This window comes from Oncorhynchus keta, chromosome 25 (genome assembly GCF_023373465.1).
Source record: "Oncorhynchus keta strain PuntledgeMale-10-30-2019 chromosome 25, Oket_V2, whole genome shotgun sequence".
Taxonomy (NCBI): Eukaryota; Metazoa; Chordata; class Actinopteri; order Salmoniformes; family Salmonidae; genus Oncorhynchus; species Oncorhynchus keta.
In genome coordinates this window covers 16,241,581-16,269,196 of record NC_068445.1, presented here as the reverse complement: position 1 = coordinate 16,269,196, position 27,616 = coordinate 16,241,581, and the positions used below count along the sequence as shown (strand labels likewise).

General features: G+C 45.4%; 1 protein-coding gene across 1 annotated transcript; it reads right to left on the bottom strand.

The window, feature by feature from the left end:
- Positions 1-202: 202 nt before the first annotated feature.
- Positions 203-26,807, bottom strand: LOC118358290 (U5 small nuclear ribonucleoprotein 200 kDa helicase-like). The gene is made up of 44 exons (XM_035735930.2): positions 26,492-26,807; positions 25,928-26,091; positions 25,644-25,815; positions 24,239-24,431; positions 23,968-24,122; positions 23,705-23,857; positions 23,527-23,626; positions 23,302-23,438; positions 23,055-23,135; positions 22,704-22,877; positions 22,453-22,590; positions 22,132-22,287; positions 21,817-21,987; positions 21,443-21,636; positions 21,187-21,310; positions 19,034-19,183; positions 18,795-18,905; positions 18,548-18,679; positions 18,210-18,398; positions 13,813-14,010; positions 13,497-13,649; positions 13,261-13,341; positions 12,755-12,838; positions 10,614-10,720; positions 10,361-10,479; positions 10,097-10,251; positions 9,789-9,978; positions 9,273-9,446; positions 8,953-9,113; positions 8,479-8,706; positions 8,151-8,342; positions 7,828-8,006; positions 7,564-7,715; positions 7,356-7,464; positions 7,132-7,240; positions 6,826-7,015; positions 4,634-4,798; positions 4,326-4,447; positions 4,023-4,166; positions 2,024-2,200; positions 1,743-1,903; positions 1,449-1,530; positions 1,247-1,339; positions 203-1,056 (listed from the first exon to the last, which is right to left on the bottom strand). Exons 1-44 carry the CDS (start codon positions 26,534-26,536, stop codon positions 907-909), a joined length of 6,414 nt encoding a protein of 2,137 aa, XP_035591823.1. The 5' UTR covers positions 26,537-26,807; the 3' UTR covers positions 203-906.
- Between the last annotated feature and the right edge of the window lie 809 nt (positions 26,808-27,616).

Below are 27,616 nucleotides of genomic sequence, written 5' to 3'. Positions count from 1 at the left end.
AGGTAGACTCAGCTATATGTAAAATGCAGTGGGTAAATTTCGGTCCTTTGGCTACCACGTAAGCGCATGAAGCGAACCCATGCACATGCATAGACACTGAGAGTGAAGTCTTGCACCTCGTTCATCGCAATATCTGCAGTGCTACTTGTGGCAACATCATTACACTTAGTCAACCTTTAAATTGACAGTCAAAGCAGTCAGGTCAATTTGAATGATTTATTGTAAAAAAAACTGCACAAGAATTTTACAAAAAAAAAAAACAGGTCAATATTAATCACGTTGTTGAAACAGTTATAGTAGACAAATCTTTAATATTCAATGACTGTTCACTAAAATAGTAAGTATGCTTTTTTCATGTACAATTCAAACCTTGTGGTTGACATCTCTAATTAGGTACTATATACATTCTCGACTGATCCAAATTCAAAAACTACTGTAGACATGGAAAACGTTTAACATTATCTCAAGAGCATATAATGAGATGTCCAAAAATAGATTCAAGGGGAAAAAACAACTAGACGGTTTAGCAACAAAACTGACGCACACACAACTTAGGGGCAAAAAAGACCGGGTTGGCTAAGATTGTTGACATGTAATCTATATGAGCACTTGTCTCAAATAGTTAGTTGTTGGTTAGCTAGCTAGCGAATTATAGCCATAACACCTCAAAACAAGACATGGTATCAAGAACAAGATGAAACAAGCCATCTACAATTCCGCATATGGCAGCTACTTGTCATGGCTGCTAGCTATCCAGAATCACAACGCAGACTTCTGCCCCATTGAAGCGTGCACCTCGTTTTCGTGACGTTCTCAGCTAACCCGTGTATGCCTCACCTAAAACAAAACCAACAATCCCTACTGATCCCAGTCTGGGGAGGCTCCTCACCATCTATAGATCCCTGATTAGTCTGAGTCACTGTCTCCATCGCTTTCTGCCTCCTTCACGTCCACACTGAACTTATACTCCTGATCACAGCCCATGTAGGCATCACTCATGAAGTACAGTGTGTAGTTGTGAATACCCAGCACTGGTGCAACAAAGTCCAGCTTCACCTGCAGTGGGAGGAAGGGGCACAGAGTGAGGCCAAGCACTGCTGACAGAGGGCATTCACCTTTAAGATTATTTGTCTACTTTGTTTTTACACCCACAAGCCATATGCAACAATTTTGTCAAACATATGCAGTTGCCTGCAGGTATTCATTGGCTCCACAAGATCAGATTGATGTGTGGTATTTAACTGACCTTGGCCTTCTGCTGCAGTGTCAGCCTCTTGATGGAGATCAGGCTGTTGGATTTGGGGTCTCCAATTACCACCCACCAGCCCTCCTCACGTTTCTGGAACAATAACACAACAATCAAATGTTAAAAATGGCCATTGTTGAGTTTGTGCTTTTTGAACAAATCAGTATGGGAGTTCTGACAAGCTGGTGGTGATGATAGGTACCTGGGGGAAGAGTGGAGCAATAACAGGCCCAGTCACCTCCTCTTCTCTCTCCAACTGGACCAGAACCAAAACTGGACCTCCACTGAACACAAAGATATGATCAGACACCTACTCAGTTTCTCTCTCATTCGCAATGTTCTATAGATTCACTGGGCAGTAGTAGTAACTAGTAAAAACATGATCAAACTCCTAAGCAAATTGACAGTTTCCTGTGCTACCGATCTCTTTATATTTGGTCAAGCTATTTCCCCACAAAGATTTCCCTACACCGCTAACAGCCCCCATTTAAATCACCTCTTGATATTCTCCTTCTCTGCCACCTCGTAGGACAGTTCAATGTTGGGGTAGCGGTTACAGAAGCGAGCCACGTCAGCTATCTGTGTGTCTGAGAGCTGCAGCAGCCCACTACGATCCTCATCCTCCATCTCCATGATGTCAAAGATACTCTCCACACCCTGAGAAATATATTGAGAGATCAGCTTCAAGATCCACACCCGTGCAAGATGTTCATTGCTTGTCTGGTAAATTAAAGTGTTACAAATGGATAGAGTAACAGGCAGTAGTGGATGTGTTACCTTGTCTGTGCAGCGTTTGATGTGCTCCAAGGTGAAGTAAGGCAGTTGTTTGAGGTAGGAGTCCTTGGACCACATGGCCTGGGTGACCATCTGGGCCAGCTCCATAGCAGCCAGCGCAGGGCTCAGCCAGCCGTTACTGGACAGCACATCTACACAGGCCTGGATCAGACGCACAGCCTGGACAAGACAGAACCATATACAGATTACACTAGATCATACCACAGTATTAAGGTGTAAGCATGCTTCAGTTTGGCTGGCGCCTAGCCGATACCAGCTAGCCGAATTGAACGAGTGTGCTTGCGTACTCCCTTAAAAGACCTTTGATTGAAAAACAAGAAAAAAAGCAGCAATAGTACTGTTTGTCCATTTTGAGATCTCATAGCCCAGGGTTACCCAACTGGTGGCCTATTTGGCCCCCCAAGTTTTGAAAAATGTTTATACAAATAATATATATTTTTGAGACATATGTATAAAAACTGTAAAAACATCAGGAAATCAGCTTCAAATGATTTTACATTTGGGAAATCTGCTCCCACAGGAAAGGAAGACCCAGAGTTACCTCTGCTGCAGAGGATAAGTTCATTAGAGTTACCAGCCTCAGAAATTGCAGCCCAAATAAACACTTCAAAGTTCAAGTAACAGGCATCTCAATATCAACTGTTCAGAGGAGACTGTGAATCAGGCCTTCATGGTCGCATTGCTGCAGAGAAAACACTACTAAAGGACACCAATAATAATAAGAAACTTGCTTGGGCCATTGGACCGGTGGAAATCTGTCCTTTGGTCTGATGAGTCCAAAATTTGAGATTTTTGGTTCCAACAACCATGTCTTAGTGAGATGCAGAGTAGGTGAACAGATGATCTCCGCAAGTGTGGATCCCACCGTGAAGCATGAAGGTGGTGTGAGGGTGCTTTGCTGGTGACACGGTCAGTGATTTATTTAGACTTCAAGGCACAATTAACCAGCATGGCTACTGTACCACAGCATTCTGCAGCAATAAGCTATCCCATCTGGTTTGCGCTTAGTGGGACTATCATTTGTTTTTCAACAGGACAATGACCCAACACACTTCCTTGCTGTGTAAGGGCTATTTCACCAAGAAGGAGAGTGATGGAGTGCTGAATGACCTGGCCTCCACAATCACCCAACCTCAACCCAATTGAGATGGTTTGGGATGAGTTGGACCGCAGAGAAGGAAAAGCAGCCAACAAGTGCTCAGCATATGTGGGAACTCCTTCAAGACTGTTGGAAAAACATTCCAGGTGATTTTGGTTGAGCGAATGCTAAGAGGGTGCAAAGCTGTCATCAAGGCAAAGGGTGGCTACTTTGAAGAATATCAAATATATTTTGATTTGTTTAACACTTTTTTGGTTACTACATGATTCCATGTGTTATTTCATAGTTTTGATGTCTTCACTATTATTCTACAATGTAGAAAAAAGTTTAAAAAAGAAAAACCCTTAATGAGTAGGTGTTCCAAACCTATGATTGGTACTGTATGTTTGGGCTTCTTGCAGTCAACTTGCAGTTTACAAATTATTTGTAATTCAATTCTGGCCCCCAACCATCTGCTCAAGAAACAAAATTGGCAAGTGGCTGAATCTAGTCAAAGAACTCAAGAAATCTGTAATTAATGTACACATTTTTGCAGGCAAGATCTTAGTCACACAATTTTGCTTCTGACTAGGATGTTTGGTGCAGTATTTCTAAAAAAAAATGTGCATGAGGATGAGTCGTCTGAGAGAAATTACGAATTGAAGAATCCCTACTGTTGACCAAATCGACAAACGAGGGGGCGTAGTCCTCGGCTTCCGACTTCGGCTTGCCTCTAGAAAAAAAGTTGTGCCGGAAGTAGCCGGAAAAACCCTTGCCCATGTCCAAAAGGTCTCAAAATGTCATCATAATATATGTGGATGCCTTTACTGCTCGACAGAGTCCATTTACCACAGCTAAGATTCCACCAAAGTATCTATCAATGTCTCAGCCATTCATCCTCACCTTGCTGAGGATCTCCTCTGTGTCTGACTGCAGCTCAGCGCTCAACTGCATCCTGGACAAGTGAGCCTGCAGCAGCAGATTGGTCTTCACGTGTGGGTCGTTGAACTTGGGGTTGTTCAGTTTGTGTGGCACCTTCTGGGCCAGCTGAAAACACCACATATACAATTTGATTAATGACAAGTGTTTCCAGATTAGTATTCGTGAGCGATTTCAATTTTTTTCACTTCTACATGGGTATTTGAGTGGGTTATGAGTCTGCTCAAAATGCATATTATGATTATTGATGTGCATTAGTATGTTTACCTGTCTGAGCAGGTTGTCCTCATGGTGTCTGATGGGAATGTTCTTGTACTCCGCAGCATTGGAGATGATCTCAATCAATCCACGAATCTTGGTCTTGGCGTTCAGGGACATACTGAACAACTCTGATACAAACACAAATAAAATGTCAGTAACTCCAGAACTGTTGTACATAGCAACACGTTATATACTCAATGATGAATGTATTCTTTTTCAACAGTTGTTTAGTCTTTGCGATGGTTCACAGTATAGGTGATGTGACTGATACAGCCATATTTCGTGAGTGGGTTGTTGGTTGTGGTAGTTCTCACCGATGGTAGTGTAGTTGATATAGTAGTAGGCAGCGATCATGCCCAAGTTAAGAGGTGCCACGTCCATCTCATCCTCGATGCTGATGCACTTGGACTGCTCTAGATCATGCAGGGTGTTCTCCACCAGCTCGGACAGGTGGTCTGACAGGTGACGGTGAGACATGCCTGCAGGGGAGATGGAGAGCAGCAGTTTAACATAAGACTATACATATACTGGTAACTTCCAAAATAAAACAAACACTTGTGTAAATGAGGGATACAAAGTATCGTGAATGCAGGTGGTTCCTGAGTTAATTAAGCCATTAACATCCCATCATGCTTGTGTACAAATGCTGGGCAGGATGACAATGCCCTGATCCACAGGGCACAAGTGGTCAAAATGGTTTGATGCGCATGAAAACGATGTACAGTCGTGGCCAACATTTTTGAGAATGACACAAATATTAATTTCCAAAGTTTTCTGCTTCAGTGTCTTTAGATATTTTTGTCAGATGTTACTATGGAATACTGAAGTATAATTACAACCATTTCATAAGTGTCAAAGGCTTTTATTGAAAATTACATGAAGTTGATGCAACGAGTCAATATTTGCAGTGTTGACCCTTCTTTTTCAAGACCTCTGCAATCCGACCTGACATGCTGTCAATTAACTTCTGGGCCACATCCTGACCGATAGCAGCCAATTCTTGCATAATCAATGCTTGGAGTTTGCCATGGACCCCAAATATCAATGTTTTGTTCCCCGAGCCACTTAGTTATCACTTTTGCCTTATAGCAAGGTGCTCTATCATGCTGGAAAAGGCATTGTTCATCACCAAGCTATTCCTGGTTGGATGCTCTCGGAGGATGTGTTGGTACCATTCTTTATTCATGGCTGTGTTCTCAGGATGTTTTACTGTTGGCATGACACAGGACTGATGGTAGCGCTCACCTTGTCTTCTCCGGACAATCTTTTTTCCTGAAGGCCCCAAAAAATCGGAAAGGGGATTCTTCAAAGAAAATGACTTTACCCCAGTCCTCAGCAGTCCAATCCCTGTACCTTTTGCAGAATATCAGTCTGTCCCTGATGTTTTTCCTGGAGAGATGTGGCTTCTTTGCTGCCCTTCTTGTCACCAGGCCATCCTCCAAAAGTCTTTGCATCACTGTGCGTGCAGATGCACTCACACCTGCCTGCTGCCATTCCTGAGCAAGCTCTGGACTGGTGGTGCCCCGATCCCCCAGCTGAATTAACTTTAGGAGACGGTCCTGGCACTTGCTGGACTTTCTTGGGCGCCCTGAAGCCTTCTTCACAACAATTGAACCGCTCTCCTTGAAGTTCTTGATGATCTGATAAATGGTTGATTTAGGTGCAATCTTACTGGCAGCAATATCCTTGCCTGTGAAGCCCTTTTTGTGCAAAGCAATGATGACGGCACATGTAACCATGGTTGACAGAGGAAGAACAATGATTCCAAGCATCACCCTCCTTTTGAAGCTTCCAGTCTGTTAATCGAACTCAATCAGCACGACAGAGTGATCTCCAGCCTTGTCCTCATCAACACTCACACCTGTGTTAACGAGATAATCACTGACATGATGTCAGCTGGTCCTTTTGTAGCAAGTGCTGAAATGCAGTGGAAATGTTTTTTTGGTGATTCAGTTCATTTGCATGACAAAGAGGGACTTTGCAATTAATTGCAATTCATCTGATCACTCTTCATAACATTCTGGAGTATATGCAAATTGCCATCATACAAACTGAGGCAACAGACTGTGAAAATTAATATTTGTATAATTCTCAAAACCTCTGGCCACGACTGTAAACTAAATGGCCGTTTCAGTCACCAGATCTCAACCCAACTGAACACTTATGGGAGATTCTGGAGCAGCAACTGAGCTAGCTTTTACCACCACCATCAACAAAACACCAAATGATGGAATTTCTCACTGAAGAATGGTGTTGCATCCCTTCAATAGTTTCAGACACTTGTAGAATCTATATCAAGGTGCATTGAAGCTGTTGTGGCTTGTGGTGACCCAACACCTTATTAAGAGACTTTATTTAGTTGTTTCCTTTATTTTGGCAGTTACCTGTATGTCTGGAAAATAAATCAACTTCAACTAAAAGGCATACAGTCCAAAAACCTGTATCGCCCATCTGTAAGAATATCAACAGTAGAGAGCAGTCGCAGTGCTATGAGTGTCTGTCTCACCCTGCAGGTTGTAGTAGTTGGGGTTCTGGGTCATGCGGCGGTACAGGAAGGTCCAGGTCAGGTAGTCCACTGCGTCCTGTTTGTTCTCCACCGTCTTGGTGACGATCTCAGCGTTGAAGTGGTCGTGCATACAGTGGTCCAGGTGAGATTCCACCGGCAGGGGCTCATACAGGAACTTCTTGAAGAAATCCTACATTTGAGAAAAAGAGAGTAGGTTATAAATGACAGAATGATGGAGTACGAGAGATGGAGAGGGACTAAGTGAAAATGGAGAGGGCGAGTAAAATAAGGATATTTCCAACGTACCTTTTTGGAACCCTGACACATGATGACACAGCGTCCCTCATCGTCCTGCAGGGGCCGGTTGGCCTTGCCCACCATCTGGAGCACATCGTAAATAGGGTAGTCCACGTAGCTGGGCAGAGAGGACATGGTCACTAACACACACTCAACCTGCGGCAGTAGGAGGTTCTGACGGGTATAGATTAGGAAATGTAGTCATCACCAAAACCAGTGTCGTAGCTACTTACGCATGGATTTTGCCGTTGTAATACTGGGTGTCCATGATAACAACCAAGTGAGCAGAGATGTTGGTGCCCCAGCAGAGGGAGCGTGAAGCCACCACAACCTGGACTGCACCTGCAGACCGAGGACCAGACACAGCATGTCATTTAACAACCATGGCCCATAATTCCTCTAACTAGGCATCAGCAGGTCTAATGGAATGGCCAGTTGTACCTGAGTTGAAGAGCTGCTCCACGATCCTGCGCTCTGTGGTGGACAGGCCCTCGTGCAGGTAGCCCACCCCATTGGCCAGCGTCTCCTTCAGGGTGCCGTCTGTCACCTTCTCCAGGAAGGGAGCCAGGTCCTTCTCAGTGCAGTGCAGGAACCTACAGGGAGACATGTTACTGCTCTGAGACCTCAGGTTACACCTATCATTACTGGATACCTATTCAAAATTTTAACCCCCCAGAGATTAAAGGGTGAGGTTATGGGTCTGACCTCTGAGGGACCACGTCAGCAGCACAGAAGGTGAGGATGTCAATGGCGGTGAGGCGGGTCTGTCGGCGGGATGGGACAAACACCACGGCCGGTTTGGAGGGGGAGTGCTTCATGATGGCGTGGTACACTGGCTTGGCCATGGACAGCAGGCGAGTCTGGGTGTGACTCACATTGAACCCCTGAGGAGAGACAGGCATTACAATGAGGTTCAATTGAGCAGATGATATTACCCAGCCAAACGATAACAGATTTTATGGCCAAATCCTTATTGGTGGCAGGTTGATGATGATAACATGTTAAGACATTACAGTCATTGTCCAGACCTGGATGTGCAGCTCCAGAGGGACAGGCCTGACGTTGGGGTGGAAGTTAAAGGTTGCGGTGGTACTGCAGCCCAGCCAGTGGGCCACGTCTTTGGCGTTGGACAGGGAGGAGCTGAGGGCCACGATGCGGATGGGACGCTCAATCTGAGACGAGATGTACCTCATCCTGGAGCAGATCACCTCCAACACAGGCTACAAGCAAGACAATGAGTGTGAATATCAATGTATTTTACTTCACATGCCAAACAAGTATTGTATAGTTTATATCTAATCAAAGCACTAGGCAGGTGGATATATAGGTTTTATCAGTTAGGATTCATGGACTTACTCCATTCTCTCCTCCAATGAGGTGAGTCTCATCCACGATGAAGAGGCTGACGTTCTGGACGTTCTTCCTCTGCTTCCAGCGGCGTGACAGGATGTCCCATTTGTCCGGGGTGCTGACGATGATGTCACCCTTGCCCAGCAGCTTCAGGTCAGTGCTGGTCTCTCCCGTCAGCAACACCACCTTCTTATTCAGAGCATCCTGGAACTTCTGGTGCCAGTCAACAAACACCTGGACACACACAGGAAGATATTAAACGGAGGTGTAAATGGGCAAACAATTAGAAGTCAGATGAAAACAACATTATGTTAAAAAGGGGGGCAATGTAGAGTTCCTACATCTAAATTAATGATATGTACCCATTGATTCTTGAGGAATATAATTTCTAAATGCTTCACGAGCGTAGTTTTACTGTCCTGCCCCATCAGAACCCAAAATATAAACTTGCTTTAATCCAACGTTGGTAAACAACTGTACCTGTTCAGCCAGGGCCTCCATGGGTGTGATGTAGACACAGCGGCCCTCTGCGTTGTGCAGCAGCATCCTCAGGATGGCAAACTCAGCACAGATGGTCTTCCCACTGCCGGTCGGGGCTCCCACAAACACGTTGTCGTCACTGTTGTACAAAGCGTTGAACACTGGAGGAAGACGGACAATACCACACAGCTTACTCCCAGTGTAAGCACCAAAAGGTATAGAGGCATGTGCCTGATCGAAGTCATTGAATGGGCCACATTGGTCTTAAGAGGTCAGATGGGTGCAGTGAGAAACTGTTAGCCAACATGGTGCAATCTTACCCTGTGTCTGGATGGGATTGAAGAAGGGGAACTTGTTCTGGTAGAGGGTCTCGAAGGCGGCATTACGCAGAGCTGTCACAGGCAGGGGCTGTAGGTCCAGCAGCTCAGTGGGAGGGGGGTACTTCTCTGGCAGGATCAGGTGTCGGAAAGACACCGGCAGCTGCGTCTCACAGGCTGAGAGAAGGAGAGAGAGAGATACATTTTCAATGGACATCCTCTAAAGTCTAGATTTTCTCATACAGTTTAATTAACTACATTTGACATATTTAGCAGAAGCCCTTATCCAGAGCAGCTTATAGGAGCAATTAGGTTTAAGTGCCTTGCTCAAGGGCACACAGACAACTTATTTTTTTACCTAGTCAGCTTGGGGATTTGAACCAGCGACCTTTTGGTTACTGACCCAATGCTCTTAACCACAAAAAAAAAACACACACACACACACACACACACACACACACACACACACACACACACACACACATATATATAATATCTAGCCAGAGGAATGTCACTCACATAGCCAACGGTCCGAGGACACACGGATGAAGTACTGCGGGGGCAGGGGCTCAAACACGGGCACAAAGAAGGTGACCAGGTGCTCGTCCTGGGCATACTTGGCCTTGAGCAGGAAGTACTCGTGGTGTAGGATGACCTCACTGTCCACATCCTCCACCAGTATCCAGAAGGCCTCCGATGAGCCATGCACCTGTATGGGCCACAGAGAGCAGTGTTAACGGTTTGTGTGTGTGTTACAGTAAGTGAATCCTGTTAAACTACTATAGCTTGACGGTACTAAAACAGATCCACATTTAGAAACCACTGACCTTGTCATCCCACTGGAAGTCTGGTGTGATGGTGAGTTCCACCTTCAGTGTGGAACGGGTGATGGGCTGCAGGTGGACGGCCAGGTCCAGTTTGGGGAACTGGTGCACGTACTTGTGGATGGTCTTCCCCATCTTGGGCATGCGGATCAACTCACCTGAGGGACAGAAGGACTTTAACACCCGGAGATGAATCAATGAGAATGTAGTGTTAGTTTGTGCAGGTCTGAGGTGGAGCATGTGGAGCAGACTGCAGAGCAGACTCACCAATCTCATTGTGGTTGAGGTCATAGAGGCGCTCGAAGGGGAAGTTCTTCTTCTCAATCTTCTTGATGACTTCCTCTGGGAGCTTCCTGAACTGACGCAGAGGCGACATGGACTGCCACCTGTGTAGGAGGGACACATCCACACAGGGAAGAACATCACATTTCATTCTAGCCTCATCGTGTAATTCACTAGGACTGTAGACGAAGGTCTTAAATCAGTGAAAACTAGGAATAAACAGCAATGGTTAACTTACATCCTCTTGTCAATCATCTTGCAGAGGTTCATGGTCTTGTCTGTGAGCTGGGCCCATCCCCTGCTCAGGACGATCTCAAAGATTGCTCGCATCAGTCTTCCAGCACTCTGAGGAAGAACACAGTTAAAGCTAGAATCAGAAGGTGAGACAAAGCGTTCACCCAGCCGCCTTGAGAAATGCCACCTTTCTCAAATTCATAGACAGAGCTATGGATGCAAGGACTGACCATCCATGATTTCAAAATCATAGTTAACCATGTTGAGGATATACAGTGTTTGCTTACAATCATTGGAGTAAAGCATGCTTATATTTTGTGTACTGATGGGGTACAACAGTTGAACTAAGCCCATGAGGCATTTCTAAGTTAAATTCTTCAAGAATTAATGGGTATATACAGTTGAAGTCGGAAGTTTACATACACTTAGGTTGGAGTCATTAAAATTTGTTTTTCTACCACTCCACAAATTTCTTGTTAACAAACTATGGTTTTGGCAAGTCGGTTAGGACATCTACTTCATGCACGACAAGTAATTTTTCCAACAATTGTTTACAGACAGATTATTTCACTTATAATTCACTGTGTCACAATTCCAGTGGGTCAGAAGTTTACATACACTAAGTTGACTGTGCCTTAAGACAGCTTGGAAAATTGCAGAATATGATGCCATGGCTTTAGAAGCTTCTGATAGTCAAATTGACATAATTTGAGTCAATTGGAGGTGTACCTGTGGATGTATTTCAAGGCCTACCCTTCAAGCTCAGTGCCTCTTTGCTTGACATCATGGGAAAATCAAAATTAACAAGACCTCAGAAAATAATTTGTAGACCTCCACAAGTCTGGTTCATCCTTGGGAGCAATTTCCAAATGCCTGAAGGTACCACGTCCATCTGTACAAACAATAGTACACAAGTAGACACCATGGGACCACGCAGCTGTCATACTGCTCAGGAAGGAGACGCATTCTGTCTCCTTGAGATGAACGTACTTTGGTGCGAAAAGTGCAAATCAATCCCAGAACAGCAGCAAAGGACATTGTGAAGATGCTAGAGGAAACAGGTACAAAAGTATCTATATTTACAGTAAAACGAGTCCTATATCGATATAACCTGAAAGGCCGCACAGCAAGGAAGGAGCCACTGCTCCAAAACCGCCATAAGAAAGCCAGACTACGGTTTGCAACTGCACATGGGGACAAAGATCGTACTTTTTGGAGAAATATCGTCTGGTATGATGAAACAAAAATTGAACTGTTTAGCCATAATGACCATCGTTATGTTTGGAGGAAAAGGGGAGGCTTGCAAGCCAAAGAACACCATCTCAACTGTGAAGCACGGGGGTGGCAGCATCATGTTGTGGGGGTGCTTTTCTGCAGGAGGGACTGGTGCACTTCACAAAATAAATGGCATCACGAGGGAGGGAAATTATGTGGATATATTGAAGCAACATCTCAAGACATTAAAGCTTGGTAGCAAATGGGTCTTCCAAATGGACAATGACGCCAAGCATACTTCCAAAGTTGTGGCAAAATGGCTTAAGGACAACAAAGTCAAGGTATTGGAGTGGCCATCGCAAAGCCCTGACCACAATACCATTGAACATTTGTGGGCATAACTGAAAAAGCGTGTGCGAGCAAGGATGCCTACAAACCTAACTCAGGTACAACAGCAGTGTCAGGAGGAATGGGCCAAACTTCACCCAACTTATTGTGGGAAGCTTGTAAAAGGCTTCCCGAAACGGTTGACCCAAGTTAAACAATTTAAAGGCAATGCTACCAAATACTAATTGAGTGTAGGTAAACTTCTGACCCACTGAGAATGTGATGAAAGAAATAAAAGCTGAAATAAATCATTCTCTCTTCTATTATTCTGACGTTTCACATACTTAGAATAAAGTGGTGATCCTAACTGACCTAAAACACAGGATTTTTACTTGGATTAAATGTCAGGAATTGTGAAAAACTGAGTTTGAATGTATTTGGCTAAGGTGTATGTAAACTTCCAACTTCAACTGTTAAAATAATTATACAAATTATAATTATACAAAAAATGGATATAGCAACTAAGGATTCCAGCTTTAACAGTCAGAGACTGGTAACATACTTAAAACGACTCTCAAATCAAGCAAACAGACATGGGCTTACCTGTGTCACATAGACCATGTCAGCCATCAGAGCAAAGCCCTCCAGTTTGAGCTGAGAGATGTAAGCCTGGAGCAGCACGTTGATCTGTAATAAGAACACACACCTCAGAACTGGTTCATACCAACAGGGCTCTAGTAATACATACTGCAGTGGTGTACCATATCATTGATCAGTGTTAGACCTGGGCTCAAATATGTGTATTTGTTAATTAAATACTTATTTTCTGTGTATTTTAGTATTTTCAAATAATGTGGCCTGAATCAACTACTTCTATTGTATTTCCTATAAATAGCCTACTATTTGAAATTATCTTAAAATACTTATTTCAAATACCTGGGTTAAATGCACAGGAGTGTATTTGAGTATTTCCAAATACATTCCAATATTCAAGTGCTTGTCTTTTCAACAACAACAAAAAATGTAATGTCTTTGAAAGTAATTGAAATACCTTAAATAGTATTTCAACCCAAGTCTGATCAGTGACAACATTGACACATGTAGTATACCTTAGCACTGGGTTCCTCAATGCTCTCCTTCACTGGAATGGGAACTCTCTCCAGAAGCTTCTGCAGCTCCAGCTTCTCTTCCTGAAATAAGTCCCCACATGTGAGATTTTATGTATCTGTAGCATTTTACTAGTAACTAGTTTTGTGTAGATCCAACCAAAAGCCCCCCCCCCCCCCAAAAAAAAAAATATGTGTAGGCTTCAGTAATTGATATAGTATCCCAGAGTGGTGCATACCTCTCTGACGGTGATGTTCCTGAACTCTGAGGAGAGAGAGAACACGCGGAACAGCTCGATCTCACTAAGGGTGGGCTTCAGCAGCTGGTTGTAGGTCTGGATGGAGTTGTGGGTTATGTAGAAGTGACTGGCGATGCGACCCAGGTCAGTAACCTTCAGGGAGGGATGCAAAGAAGTTGGCAAAAATATAATCTATTATGCACATCAATTTGTCTCATTCATATCAATAGCATAATCCTTGCTTTCACCATCTTAAAATCTTGAAGAGAGTTCGCAATTGGTCATTGATCCGCCTGAACAAAAATAATGTGTGTACCTGGAAGGCGCCGGTCCTCTTGTCGTACTTAACCAGGCTGTTCTTGTCCAGCACGTTGGCTGCAGTGTGGATCAGGTCCATCCGGCGGCGCTCTAGCAAGGGGTCAGAGCTGCGGTCGTCATGGGAGACCCCGTACAGGGTGGGGTTACGGAGCATACGCACGTACAGATAGGTGTAGCCCAGCCAGTTCACTGCATCCTGATGAGGAGACAACGAGAGAGGAGTGAGCACTAATGATTCTAGCCAACCAGTTTCTGTACAGGTAAAGTGCAGTCTCAAGAGCACACCACAGCATGTCTGTATGGTTATTTGTGGTGAGTTGTTACCGCCACACCGGAGGTCACGAGTCATGAAGGCAGTCAAATTCCACGTGACCGTTCAGTCATGGTAATTAGGCTTCTCCAAGCTCTGATGCTGCTGTTGGTCATTAGTAGCCTACCAAACTTGCTAACTGCCTGGTACTCTATTGTCCCTCTAACATCAATGAAAATGTATTTGAAAATCTAAATCAAACACTTCATGAGAGCCCATGAGCTCATGTTGCGCTACATTTCTATAGGCTATGAAATTGCGCGAGTTAACAGAGTGACGGCCTCTATTAAAAAGAGGAGAATGCCATCAGCTTTCTATAGACTAGGCCTACTATATTTATTTCTCAACTATTCTATTTATTTCTCAACTCCCCAAATATTAAGCACATTGTTTATCTTTACAACAAGAGTATAGCCTACCTGGCTGGCATGAAAATAAACCATGTAGAGCCTAACTGGCATATTTAAGAAGCAGGTGAGTTTGGGGAAGATCATTTTCACCATAGAAATACACCTTTATAATAAAAGCAGTACATGCATAATTGCATTGGCGGTCACTTTTGATAAATGCTATTTTCCGCTAATAGAATATCTGCGCTTATAGCCTACTGCCATGTGCGCATTGCTGAGCTTAGAATGTGAAAAAGCCTAATAATTTATCAACATTTTAAGCTAAATGTTCTGATCTGTTGCAACAGCCACAATGCATAAAAAAAAGTAGTTTTAATGCTAGTGGTTGTATTCATTTCAGATCTATCGCATCCCACAACTGTCCCAGACAGTTTGGAATATTTATTTCTCGCACAGAATAGGTTGATTGTTGTACTATGGAGGATAGTAGAATGACATAAGGTTGGTGCTTTTGCTCTTCCTTAGACCTCTTGTTGGCATAGAAAAGTATCTTCCAATATCTTCAATATGCACCTCGGACGGAATTGGATAAGGACGCGACAGATGCGTCCCCGTTGTGTCCGTCTTCATTTGTAGCCTGTGAGAAAGACCCAATCACGTGATGGAGCGCACAGCACTCAGGGAGAAGGGCGCAGCGCAGCACTCAGGGAGAAGGGCGCAGCGCAGCACTCAGGGAGAAGGGCGCAGCGCAGCACTCAGGGAGAAGGGCGCAGCGCAGCACTCAGGGAGAAGGGCGCAGCGCAGCACTCAGGGAGAAGGGCGCAGCGCAGCACTCAGGGAGAAGGGCGCAGCGCAGCACTCAGGGAGAAGGGCGCAGCGCAGCACTCAGGGAGAAGGGCACAGCGCAGCACTCAGGGAGAAGGGCACAGCGCAGCACTCAGGGAGAAGGGCACAGCGCAGCACTCAGGGAGAAGGGCACAGCGCAGCACTCAGGGAGAAGGGCACAGCGCAGCACTCAGGGAGAAGGGCACAGCGCAGCACTCAGGGAGAAGGGCACAGCGCAGCACTCAGGGAGAAGGGCACAGCGCAGCACTCAGGGAGAAGGGCACAGCGCAGCACTCAGGGAGAAGGGCACAGCGCAGCACTCAGGGAGAAGGGCACAGCGCAGCACTCAGGGAGAAGGGCACAGCGCAGCACTCAGGGAGAAGGGCACAGCACAGCACTCAGGGAGAAGGGCACAGCACAGCACTCAGGGAGAAGGGCACAGCACAGCACTCAGGGAGAAGGGCACAGCACAGCACTCAGGGAGAAGGGCACAGCACAGCACTCAGGGAGAAGGGCACAGCACAGCACTCAGGGAGAAGGGCACAGCACAGCACTCAGGGAGAAGGGCACAGCACAGCACTCAGGGAGAAGGGCACAGCACAGCACTCAGGGAGAAGGGCACAGCACAGCACTCAGGGAGAAGGGCACAGCACAGCACTCAGGGAGAAGGGCACAGCACAGCACTCAGGGAGAAGGGCACAGCACAGCACTCAGGGAGAAGGGCACAGCACAGCACTCAGGGAGAAGGGCACAGCACAGCACTCAGGGAGAAGGGCACAGCACAGCACTCAGGGAGAAGGGCACAGCACAGCACTCAGGGAGAAGGGCACAGCACAGCACTCAGGGAGAAGGGCACAGCACAGCACTCAGGGAGAAGGGCACAGCACAGCACTCAGGGAGAAGGGCACAGCACAGCACTCAGGGAGAAGGGCACAGCACAGCACTCAGGGAGAAGGGCACAGCACAGCACTCAGGGAGAAGGGCACAGCACAGCACTCAGGGAGAAGGGCACAGCACAGCACTCAGGGAGAAGGGCACAGCACAGCACTCAGGGAGAAGGGCACAGCACAGCACTCAGGGAGAAGGGCACAGCACAGCACTCAGGGAGAAGGGCACAGCACAGCACTCAGGGAGAAGGGCACAGCACAGCACTCAGGGAGAAGGGCACAGCACAGCACTCAGGGAGAAGGGCACAGCACAGCACTCAGGGAGAAGGGCACAGCACAGCACTCAGGGAGAAGGGCACAGCACAGCACTCAGGGAGAAGGGGGCACAGCACAGCACTCAGGGAGAAGGGCACAGCACAGCACTCAGGGAGAAGGGCACAGCACAGCACTCAGGGAGAAGGGCACAGCACAGCACTCAGGGAGAAGGGCACAGCACAGCACTCAGGGAGAAGGGCACAGCACAGCACTCAGGGAGAAGGGCACAGCACAGCACTCAGGGAGAAGGGCACAGCACAGCACTCAGGGAGAAGGGCACAGCACAGCACTCAGGGAGAAGGGCACAGCACAGCACTCAGGGAGAAGGGCACAGCACAGCACTCAGGGAGAAGGGCACAGCACAGCACTCAGGGAGAAGGGCACAGCACAGCACTCAGGGAGAAGGGCACAGCACAGCACTCAGGGAGAAGGGCACAGCACAGCACTCAGGGAGAAGGGCACAGCACAGCACTCAGGGAGAAGGGCACAGCACAGCACTCAGGGAGAAGGGCACAGCACAGCACTCAGGGAGAAGGGCACAGCACAGCACTCAGGGAGAAGGGCACAGCACAGCACTCAGGGAGAAGGGCACAGCACAGCACTCAGGGAGAAGGGCACAGCACAGCACTCAGGGAGAAGGGCACAGCACAGCACTCAGGGAGAAGGGCACAGCACAGCACTCAGGGAGAAGGGCACAGCACAGCACTCAGGGAGAAGGGCACAGCACAGCACTCAGGGAGAAGGGCACAGCACAGCACTCAGGGAGAAGGGCACAGCACAGCACTCAGGGAGAAGGGCACAGCACAGCACTCAGGGAGAAGGGCACAGCACAGCACTCAGGGAGAAGGGCACAGCACAGCACTCAGGGAGAAGGGCACAGCACAGCACTCAGGGAGTAGGGCATAACGGTCACTGGCTGCAAAAGGCATGGATTTCTTTTAGGGTGCATGAAGCCACACAAATGGGATGCCGCTGTGAAATTATAGGCATTATCAAGTGCTTGTCAAATTGTGAATGAGAGACTATTGGAGTGTGTACAGTCTACGCAAAAAAAACAAGCAGAGCTCATGCCTTTCAAGCAACTTTTTTCAAATCATCATTTAGAGTCGCATCATGCAGCCTTGCAATGTATTAAAAATCAAAACATACAGCCCAACGTTTCTAGAACAACTGAAGTTACATGAATAACTAAGCATATAGGAGACACCTATTTCTTTGTTATTAACCGCTCGACACAGAATAACCGCATGTGCACACTCCCTCAAAATATAATTTTTTATTTTATTCAGTTTTGTTCAATTGTATTCTTCATAATATAAAATAATGCCACGGAATTCTAAGCAAATCTTGTTTGCTAAATGAACTAGTGTAGCCCACATCCATTTGGCATAGCATGATCAGGACCATAAAGGACAACTCTATGCTATTCTGTTCTTCTGAAATGGATGACATTTTCTTTATATCATGCTTCTTTAGACTTGTCTAAAATAAATCATTGATTTATTGTGAAGGTGTAGGCTATATTACATGGATTCGTCAGTGGTTTGTAGACCTTGTGTGGAAGCCAGGTGATGCTAAATGTGTTTGTTAATTTGCGGCCAATTACCGTGAGACCGACAGTTATTTGCTTGACAATTACCGGCTGACGAAACTTCGTGACCGACACAGCCCTGGTTGTGGGGGGGGTGAACCCCAGTTATACGCTCACCTTAGCATTCTGCACATTGCCCAATACTATCTCAGCGTTGAGCATATCTGGCAGCTTGGACACCATCTGGCTCTCGATGGGCAGCTGCTGGTTGAGCAGAGACAGGTAGTACTGCAGCTCTCCGTGGGATGTGATCAGAATGCCCTCTCCCTTGGTGTCGTACTGAGGACGCCCAGCTCGACCAAGCATCTGAACACAGAACACAGGGAGGTGTCATTCAAACTCACAAACACGGCCAGAGTTTGAGGATTATTTAGCTAACAAATTGCACTGTGCTACAATAAAGTCTAGCCCTGTGTATGTATCTCAGTCATCTAATCCACCCAATGCAGACAAACCTGTAGAATGTCCAGGGCTCCCAGCTCTGTCCATCGGCCTTTCTCTGGGCTGTACACCTGGGTGCCTTTGATGATGACAGTATGAGCAGGCAGATTCACACCCCAGGCCAATGTGGCTGTGGACACCAGCACCTGAAACAGACGGACAAAGCCTTTTCAGTGGGACAGGTCTAGTGACATTGTAACAATAACTCTGACTGTATAGGACCACGGGAAAGAGGTTAGTAGAGATTTAGAAGAGACTAACCTGGATGTGGCGATCAGCAAAGAGATCTTCTACCAAGGTACGGTCCACTCTGGTCATACCAGCATGATGGATGGCAAAACCGTAAGGCAGCAAGTCCTTAAGCTCAAGGTTCTGGTGGATGAAAAAAATGTATGTACTGTTTAGAGAATTTTTATTTTATAATCAGATTGTAAGATTTGGTTTTCAATGAAGTGCATAGATTGACAGCTAAAATCAGTATCCAGGTCAGATGAGCTCACCTTACACTGCTCTGCCTCAGTCCTGAGGACCTCGGTGGAGGCTGAGCCCTCCCTCAGGAACAGCCCCAGAGTGTCCTTCTCCAGACACATGTCCCTGATGGCCCGGGCCGTCTTCCCAGTCTCCTTCCTGGAGTGGACAAACACCAGCACCTAACAAACACAAGTTAGCACAGGGATACTAGATTGTAGAACACTCTGTTGCTCTTCCTCTGATAAACAGACATTGGGATTTTCTAGAGCAATGTGGAGTCAGATGATGATGATTACAGAACACGACTCAATTGGCCCAGCGTTGTCTGGGTTAGGGGAGGGTTTGGCCTAAGGGGGTTTTACTTGGCTCATCGCGCTCTAGTGACTCCTTGTGGTGGGCTGTGCGCCTGCAGGCTGACCGTGGTTGTCAGTTGAACAATGTTTCCTCCAACACGGCTGGCTTCTGTGTTAAGCAGGTGGGTGTTAAGAACAGGGATGCAAACTGGTGAGGGCCCAAAAAGGTGACACGTTTTTTGCACTTAAACATGTTAAAAAAATCCCTCCTGGGGAAATGCAGGTTAACGAATTAAACAAAGAATATGATCTAAATCATCAGTCTCTGTGTGTAAAATAAAAAGTAGTTGTGAAACTAACTCACAGCTAAACAAATGTAAAGAAAGCAATCCAATGTTATTTGTTGCCTAGACTTCACTGCAAATGACACTCAAGCCTTGAGAAAAAAACAATACATTAATATTGCAGTTAGCCATGCTAACCTTTATAATAGAACGCTTGTGACCACACACTTCTAAATATTATACTTGGGGGAAAAAAACATCTTAAGTAGAAATAGAATGAAACAAACAGGTATTCTATTTTTGCTCTAAGGCTACATGTGTGCAAAAATAAAGTTCACTGAGTAAAAAAATTTAATAATCCCCCCTCACTCATACACGTGTTAGTCAAGTTCAACACAACAAAAGCAATATCTTTGGCCTACACTGCACTTTACACTTTGCCTGTGGACATCTGTTCTACAATGTGCCAGCACAGCATGAGACCCTTTGTTGGCATAATTGATCTCTTTCAGGCAGAGAGTACACCTGGCATAACCCTTTGTATCCACCATATTGAACAAGTGAGAAAGTGTGTGGTGTTCCTTTCACCTAGTGGCATCCAGTTTAAGCCAGGCCCAGCTATACTTGTTTAACAAGCAACATCTCATTTTTCATCTAATTCTCTCATTCTGAAAATTAACCACATACTGTAAAGGGAAAACATGAGTTTGTTAGCTAGTCAACATGTCACACAGATTGCCAGGGTCCAGTAAACAACTAACACATTATAACTTGAGGAACGGCAAGGAGTCGTATAACCTTACCAGTTAATATTATAGCGAATTGGTTAGGTTACTAACGTTAGCTCATCTGATGTAATGTTAGTGAGCTAACGTTAGCGGTCTAACTTTATTAGTCTGCTAATTTTCACACCATGAACTCAATTATTTGATCAGTAAAGTTGGCTAATGTTGCTCAACATTTCTCTGGCTAGCAAACGGATAATTCGATCCAGCGAGCAAAATACTTAACAATGCTAACAATACTTGTTCTACCACACTTTCTCCCTCACCTCAAACGTTCCAAATGCCAGTTGTTTTTCGGTTACAGCTCATGCAGTACCCTTCTCACCCTCGTCTCCGTGGTCAGGCTTCTCACCTACCGTAGTTATCGTTCAGGGGACGCGCTGCTGTAAGTTAACTGGTAAAATGCCTTTCAACTCTCCTGCTGTCTTTCCAGAACGTGCGCTGATGCTGTAACTAGCCAATCTCTTCAGTCGCGTGGTGCATTCTGTTATGTGAACGAGTGGCTGAGCCTTGGATACCAGCAGTATTGCTCCAAACACGCACCACTAGTTCACATGCAGCCAGTGGTCATCCAAAGCCCCCCCCCCTCCCCCAAACATGTCTCATCGGATCTACACAAATCACATAGGTCACCAATTTTGGATTCAAAAGACATATTTTGCAGAAAGGTAACTAGTTTGTATCCCTGTAATAAGTGTGGTTTGGCAGGTCATGTTGTTTTGGAGGTCACATGACTCAACCTTTGCAGCAATAAGACAAGAGAGAAATTGGGGAGAAAAGGGGGTAAAACATTTTTTTTACTAGACTGAGCTGGCCTCACCTGGTTCTTCCCAGCATGCTCCATGATCTTCTCGTAGACGATCTCATTCATGATCTGGAAGCGCTTGATGGCCTTCTTCTCAGTGATGCCCACATACGTCTGCTCCAGAGGCACTGGGCGGAAACTACCGGACAGAAAAGACTGTTAGTCTTATGCTGACAATGCAACCACTCACACGATAAAATCTTTAAACTGAAGTGGGATTATGAGTGTAGAAGAGATTCCTGAGATTCCTCCTTCCTGAGCCCTGGCTGACCTGTTGTCGAAGTAGAAGAGTCCCTTTGCGGGGTCCACACGCAGGCAGGTGGCCACGTCCTCATAGTTTGGCAGGGTGGCACTGAGACCCAGCAGACGCACGTCCTCCTGGGTCAGCTCCACGTTGCGGATGGTCCTGGCCACCAGAGACTCTAGGACTGGCCCGCGGTCGTCATGCAGCAGATGGATCTCATCCTGACCATAAAACACACTCCGTTATATACAGTACTTACACCCAATGAGTTTAGAACTAGTTTTAAAAATAACGTAAAACAATGTAAATGCTTGGGAAATGTAATAATGGGATGTTTGACTAAACACTCGAAGGATCATGCAGGAGGTCCACAAGAGGACCGTTTGAGTGTCTGTACTTACAATGATGATGAGGCGCACTAGCTGGGTATAGGTGCGCTCGCCTCCTTTGCGCGTGATGATGTCCCATTTCTCTGGGGTGCAGACGATGACCTGGGTGGCATTGATCTCCTCTTTACACAGCTGGTGGTCTCCAGTCAGCTCAGACACAGTGATGCCGTAACTGGCCAGACGCTGGGATGGAGGGAGACAAGCAAAACTGATCAAACAGGACATGCCTTGTGATTAATTATACAAACACAGCTTCCTTGGCAAATCAAGCCCTTGACAGCATTGAACACTGAGTTCTGACCCCATAGAAAGGACAACAAGTCTCACCTTACTAAAGTTTCCCACCATCTCCTGTACGAGCGAGCGCATAGGAGCAACGTAGATAATCTTGAAGTCGTCCAAGTTGATGGTTCCGTCCAGGTTGATGTGCTTGCCGATCTCCCTCAGCATTGCCATCAGGGCCACGTTGGTCTTTCCTGCTCCCTGGAGGCACCAAGGGGAAAAGACAGAGGGAAACCATACATAGTGATAAGTTAGAAAACATAAGAGTTCGACAGTGGCACTTTCGAAACATATGCAACATGACAGCGTGCTGAGCAGTGTATTGTGGGGAGAAGTATTATAATTGACCGTGGTTTATTTACTAACCGTAGGAGCGCACACAAGCAGGTTCTCATCGGTCTCCATAGCAGTCTTGAACAGCTTGCTCTGGATGCGGTTCAGTGTTTTGAATCCTTCGAAACCTGCCTGGGCATACTTGGGAAGCTTCTCAATGGCCACCAGCACCTAATAACACAGATAATAAATTAATTAACAAGACAAGACCATCCACTTGCTAGAAGCCTCAGTACTGACTACAGCAAAAAATAAAACATGCACAGGTGCACACAAACACACACCTCATCGTCAGCGAAGGGCTTGGGCTTGAGGGCAGGAACGTGCACCTCCTCGTAGCCCTTGCGCTGCTTGCGGAAGGAGCCGTCTGGTAGCTGGCACCTCTTGTTGGCCATGAAGTGGCTTCCCTGGGTGAAGGCCAGGTCCTCCAGGTCCAGCAGTTGTTTAGGGGCCATGGACTGAGAGGGGGGTAAATGATTCAAGTTAGTATTTAGCATCAATGTATTCATATTAATTACATGTGGAATTGCAACATGTGTGTCATGTTTGCATTGTATGTGCAAATAGTCTGTGTGCTACACAGTGGGTAGACGGACTATATTAGTGTGTGCATTATTCATGGTTCTCCTCCTCACCTCTCCGTGGTCGATGTCCATAGACTCCAAGTCATTGTCCACACGAGACTTCCTCACTCTCTCCCTGCGAGATCGCTCCTCCTAAAGACATGGAACACCAGCCATTGTTTAAGACCAAGGGAACCAACATGAAATGTTAAGGTGATCATTTGTTTATTTATTTCAGTCTGTATGTATGTTTATATTACACAGTATAGAAATAATGATTTATCCAGTGATTAATGCAACAATGAAGATGGCGTCTTACCCTAATAATGTCCTCCTTCTCAGTCTCCTGCAGCTGGTAAAGAACTTTGGACAAGTCCGGATCTGCCTCCATCTTTCCTATAATCTTCTCCTTCTCTGCTTCACTCTGAGCACTTGCCAACATGGTACAGTACTGGACTGTGAAGGTAAATTGATTATGAGTGACCTTTCAAATTTGGCAACGCAGGCTGTGATGTTCTCCATTGTGGAAATGACAGGTACTCACTCATCCGCCGATGCTGCCGAAGGATTTTGATGAAGTCGAAAGTGTTGAATCCCAACAATAAGACCAGCTGGTTCTCACATTCTCTGTCATCACTGGCCGTCTGTGGAATACAGAGACAGGGAGTCAGTCAGAGACCAAGGCAACCACACAGACACACTGAAACAAATAAAACACACACCTTGAGGATCTCCAGAACCTCATCTGCTTTCTTCTGAGAGATTATGGCATCGTCATAGAAACGGCTGAGCTGACGCTGGAGCCAGAAGGCATCAATGTCACGAGGGTGCAGCTCCTTCTTCTTGGCTGTCATCACATCACCTGTCACACCAAGCTACAGAGGAACATGGAGATGAATGTTTCATTAGTGCAATGGTTAAAAAAGACATTGTGGTTTAGTATGAACACAGATGTGTGTGCTGTCATGTAAACGAGGGTTCTTACGTTGGCCGTCAGGGTGCAGCCCAAGTCTGCTTCCTCTCCTTCACTCTCTTCATCTGAGCCATCATCTCGCACCTCCCCAAACTGGTCCTCATCACCCTCCTCCTCATCAGATTCAAACTGGACGTTCACCCCGTATGTTTCGTCAATGTTGTCATCTGTGTGTTGAAACATTGATTAATTTGAGTGCATAATACTAGCCAAAAATAAAGGCATGTTCCAGTTGAGTGAACATAATGTAAACATTCCTTCATCATTGTGTTAATTTCCTTACCCATGTTCTGGAGCTCCTTGTCACCCCCGTAGTCACTGATCTTCTTACCCAGGTTGACCAACACATGGTAGCGTGTGTCATCTGCAGGCCCTAGTAGCTGCTCCACCTCACGCCGTCTCTCCTTGTCCCTCATCTTGTCATTCTTCAACACAGCCAGCACCTCGTCAGCTGCTCCACACAGGATGTCTCTTGGCTGTGGAGACACAGACACACATCACAGGCATATTTAAGTCATCATTGATTTGAATAGAATGGTTGTTAACCTCACTAGGGTAGGGGGCACTATTTTCACCTCCGGATGAAAAGCGTGCCCAAAGTAAACTGCCTGTTACTCAGACCCAGAAGCTAGGATATGCATATAATAGTAGATTTGGATAGAACACACTCTAAAGTTTCCAAAACTGTTCAAATAATGTCTGAGTATAACAGAACTGATATGGCAGGCGAAAACCTGAGTAAAATCCATCCAGGAAGTGGGATATTTTTGATGTGGGTGCTTTTCTCTTGCCTGCCTATACAGTATGTCAATGGTTAGGACCTAGATTATAGTTTCCACTAGATGTCAACAGTCTTTTGAAATTGTTTCAGGCTTGTAATTCTGAAAAATGAGGGAGTAAGACCACTTTGAGTCAGTGGATAGTGAGAAGTCCCCAGAGCTGTTTGCTGCGCACGACCGAGAGCGCACCTTTCTTGTTTTTCTTTTATATTGACGAAGCTATTGTCCGGTTAAAATATTATTGATTATTATGACTAAAAACAACCTGAGGATTGATTATAAACATCGTTTGACATGTTTCCACGAACTTTACTGATAGTATTTGGATTTTTCGTCTGCCTGTTGTGACTGCCTTTCAGCCATTTGATTACTGAACAAAACGCGCCAACAAAACAGAGGTTTTTGGATATGAAGAGGGACTTTATCGAACAAAACAAACATTTATTGTGTAACTGGGAGTCTTGTGAGTGCCACCATACGAAGATCATCAAAGGTAAGAGATTCATTTTATTGCTATTTCTGACATTTGTGACTAATCTACTTGGCTGGTAACTGTATGTAATGTTTTGTGAGCTGGGCGCTGTCCTCAGATAATCGCATGGTATGCTTTCGCCATAAAGCCTTTTTGAAATCTGACACCGCGGTTGGATTAACAAGAAGTTAATCTTTAAGCCGATGTGTAACACTTGTATGTTTTATGAATTTTTATTATGAGTATTTCTGTTTTTGAATTTGGCACTCTGCAAATTCACCGGATGTTGGCCAGGTGGGACGATAGCGTCCCACAGCCCCTAGAGAGGTTAATTCCACCAGTATATATTGTCTGCATAGTGTTCTTCAATCTTTTCAAATCAGTGACTCTTGAGACAGACATAATTGCACAAGTGCCTTATTGTTTGTTTCTCTGACCTGATCTCCCAGGGCAGCTTGGATGAAGCTGAGAAGGACCTCGTAGGTCTCCCTAGTCTCCTTGGTCTTAGGCTTGTACACAATGCCCACCATCTCATCAATGCCTTCTGACAGGAGGGTGAAGCCCTTCATCTTATTCATGTCGTGCCCGTCCTCATCTCTCTTCCTCCTCCTGCACAGTTTAAAAGACAAAGGTGGAAGGAAGAGTCATATGTGGGTTAGTTAGTCAAGAAGTGATTCAGACATGCACCAGGAAATAGACATGAAGAGGCACTTGTAGTTACTTTGCCCGTTTCTCTCCTTGCATTGAAGGTTTGGTCCTCTGGGACTTGTCACCCATCTTGGTTCCCACCAACTTTCCCACCAGGGACAGCACCTCTCCCGTGGGCTCATCGCGCCTTGTGCGGTCAATGAGCGAACGGTCCGCTTGTAAGACCAAGTTAGAGTTCTATTATTGGACAAGAGACGAAATATAAAAGGAGGAACTGTAATGCAATGTAAACTTCCCTACACCAAGTTATTATTATGTTGGCTGGTTATACAGTTACTGAGACACAAAAACAACTTATTTTGAGGAATTCGTGTTTCCCAACATTGGACAATCAACTGTCTAGTTAGCAGACTAACTTGTCTCGCTAGCTAGCTGGTAACTGGTCGTACAAGCGCGGCTGGTTAGTAACCCGTAACTTTAGTCAGTTTTGGTTGTTAAAGTTAAAAGCCTGTATCCAGCTACGCTAACTAATGTTATATACTGCGAACTAGCTACATAGGCGCAACAAAACAATAGCCTGAGTGAACATATTTCCAAGTAGTTAACGTTAGCTAACTGAGTTAAATGTCATACTCACCGCTTTGTATTCATACTGCAAGCTACGCGCAGTAACATCTGCCATTTTTGAATGAACGTAATCGCACTTTTGTTGTTCAACACTGGAAAAACGATGGCTAGATTGCGGAGCAGCCCGCTAAGGTTGGCTAGCTCCACAGTCAATGTTGGTGTGCTTTAGATCAATAAATACAGATAAGCAGAAATCCTCTGTACCTATAGATATATTTATATTTACACTTAGCGATACGTGATGTACTTTTTGTAAATAAAAGCGTTGGCCATACGTCCCGAAAAACACGATGTAACAACAAGAGTCATTACTTCCGCTTCCGTCCGTGTTATAAGTCAAATTCGACGTTACATTTTTCCTACAATGCCCTCTATCGACTATTTGAAGCGTCACCGCTGCGGCCAACTTTATTATTGCAATGATTTGGTTTTCTAGAATTTCAACTCTGTTAATAAGTGGGTTTAGCCTCCCCATATATCAGTGCTGCATCTGCGGTAATGCACTCACCCCAGGAACTCACTCAACACAGTGTCCCTGGTCCAAACCCCAGACTGTTCATGCTCAACCAGCACTGACAATATTATTAGCCAGACTGGGCTTTGGTGGCAATTATATAATTGCAAGAGATCATATAGGTTTGTGAATACTGCCCAGCAAAGGCATAGCTAATAATTGGGCTGCTGAGTCATTCTTTTAAAAAATGGTCATGAAATTGCCTGCAGTTGCTCAATTCGCTTTGTGATTGTACATACTGCAATATAATAATATAGTTGTAGTATAGTCTAATCTCTATTGCACAGCCTATTTCATAGTCAACAAAATGATGTATTGCATTTTAAATCTATATGTAGGCTAGTGTGTGCATCATCTCCTGGATCTTATCTATCACTAAATACTTACACTGTGTGACAGATTACCTCAGTCCCACCCAGGGTCAAATTATTTGGACACACACACACTAGCCTACATATAGATTTAAATACTGTCCAGTGTTATCCACTACTTCATTATGATCCTCTAGATGTTTATCACCCAAGTGCCGCACATAGCATAAATGTTTGTAATCTAGAGTGAATGGCAACCTTGATTAAGTGAATGAAAGACTAGAATAATCTACATTTTATGAGGATTACA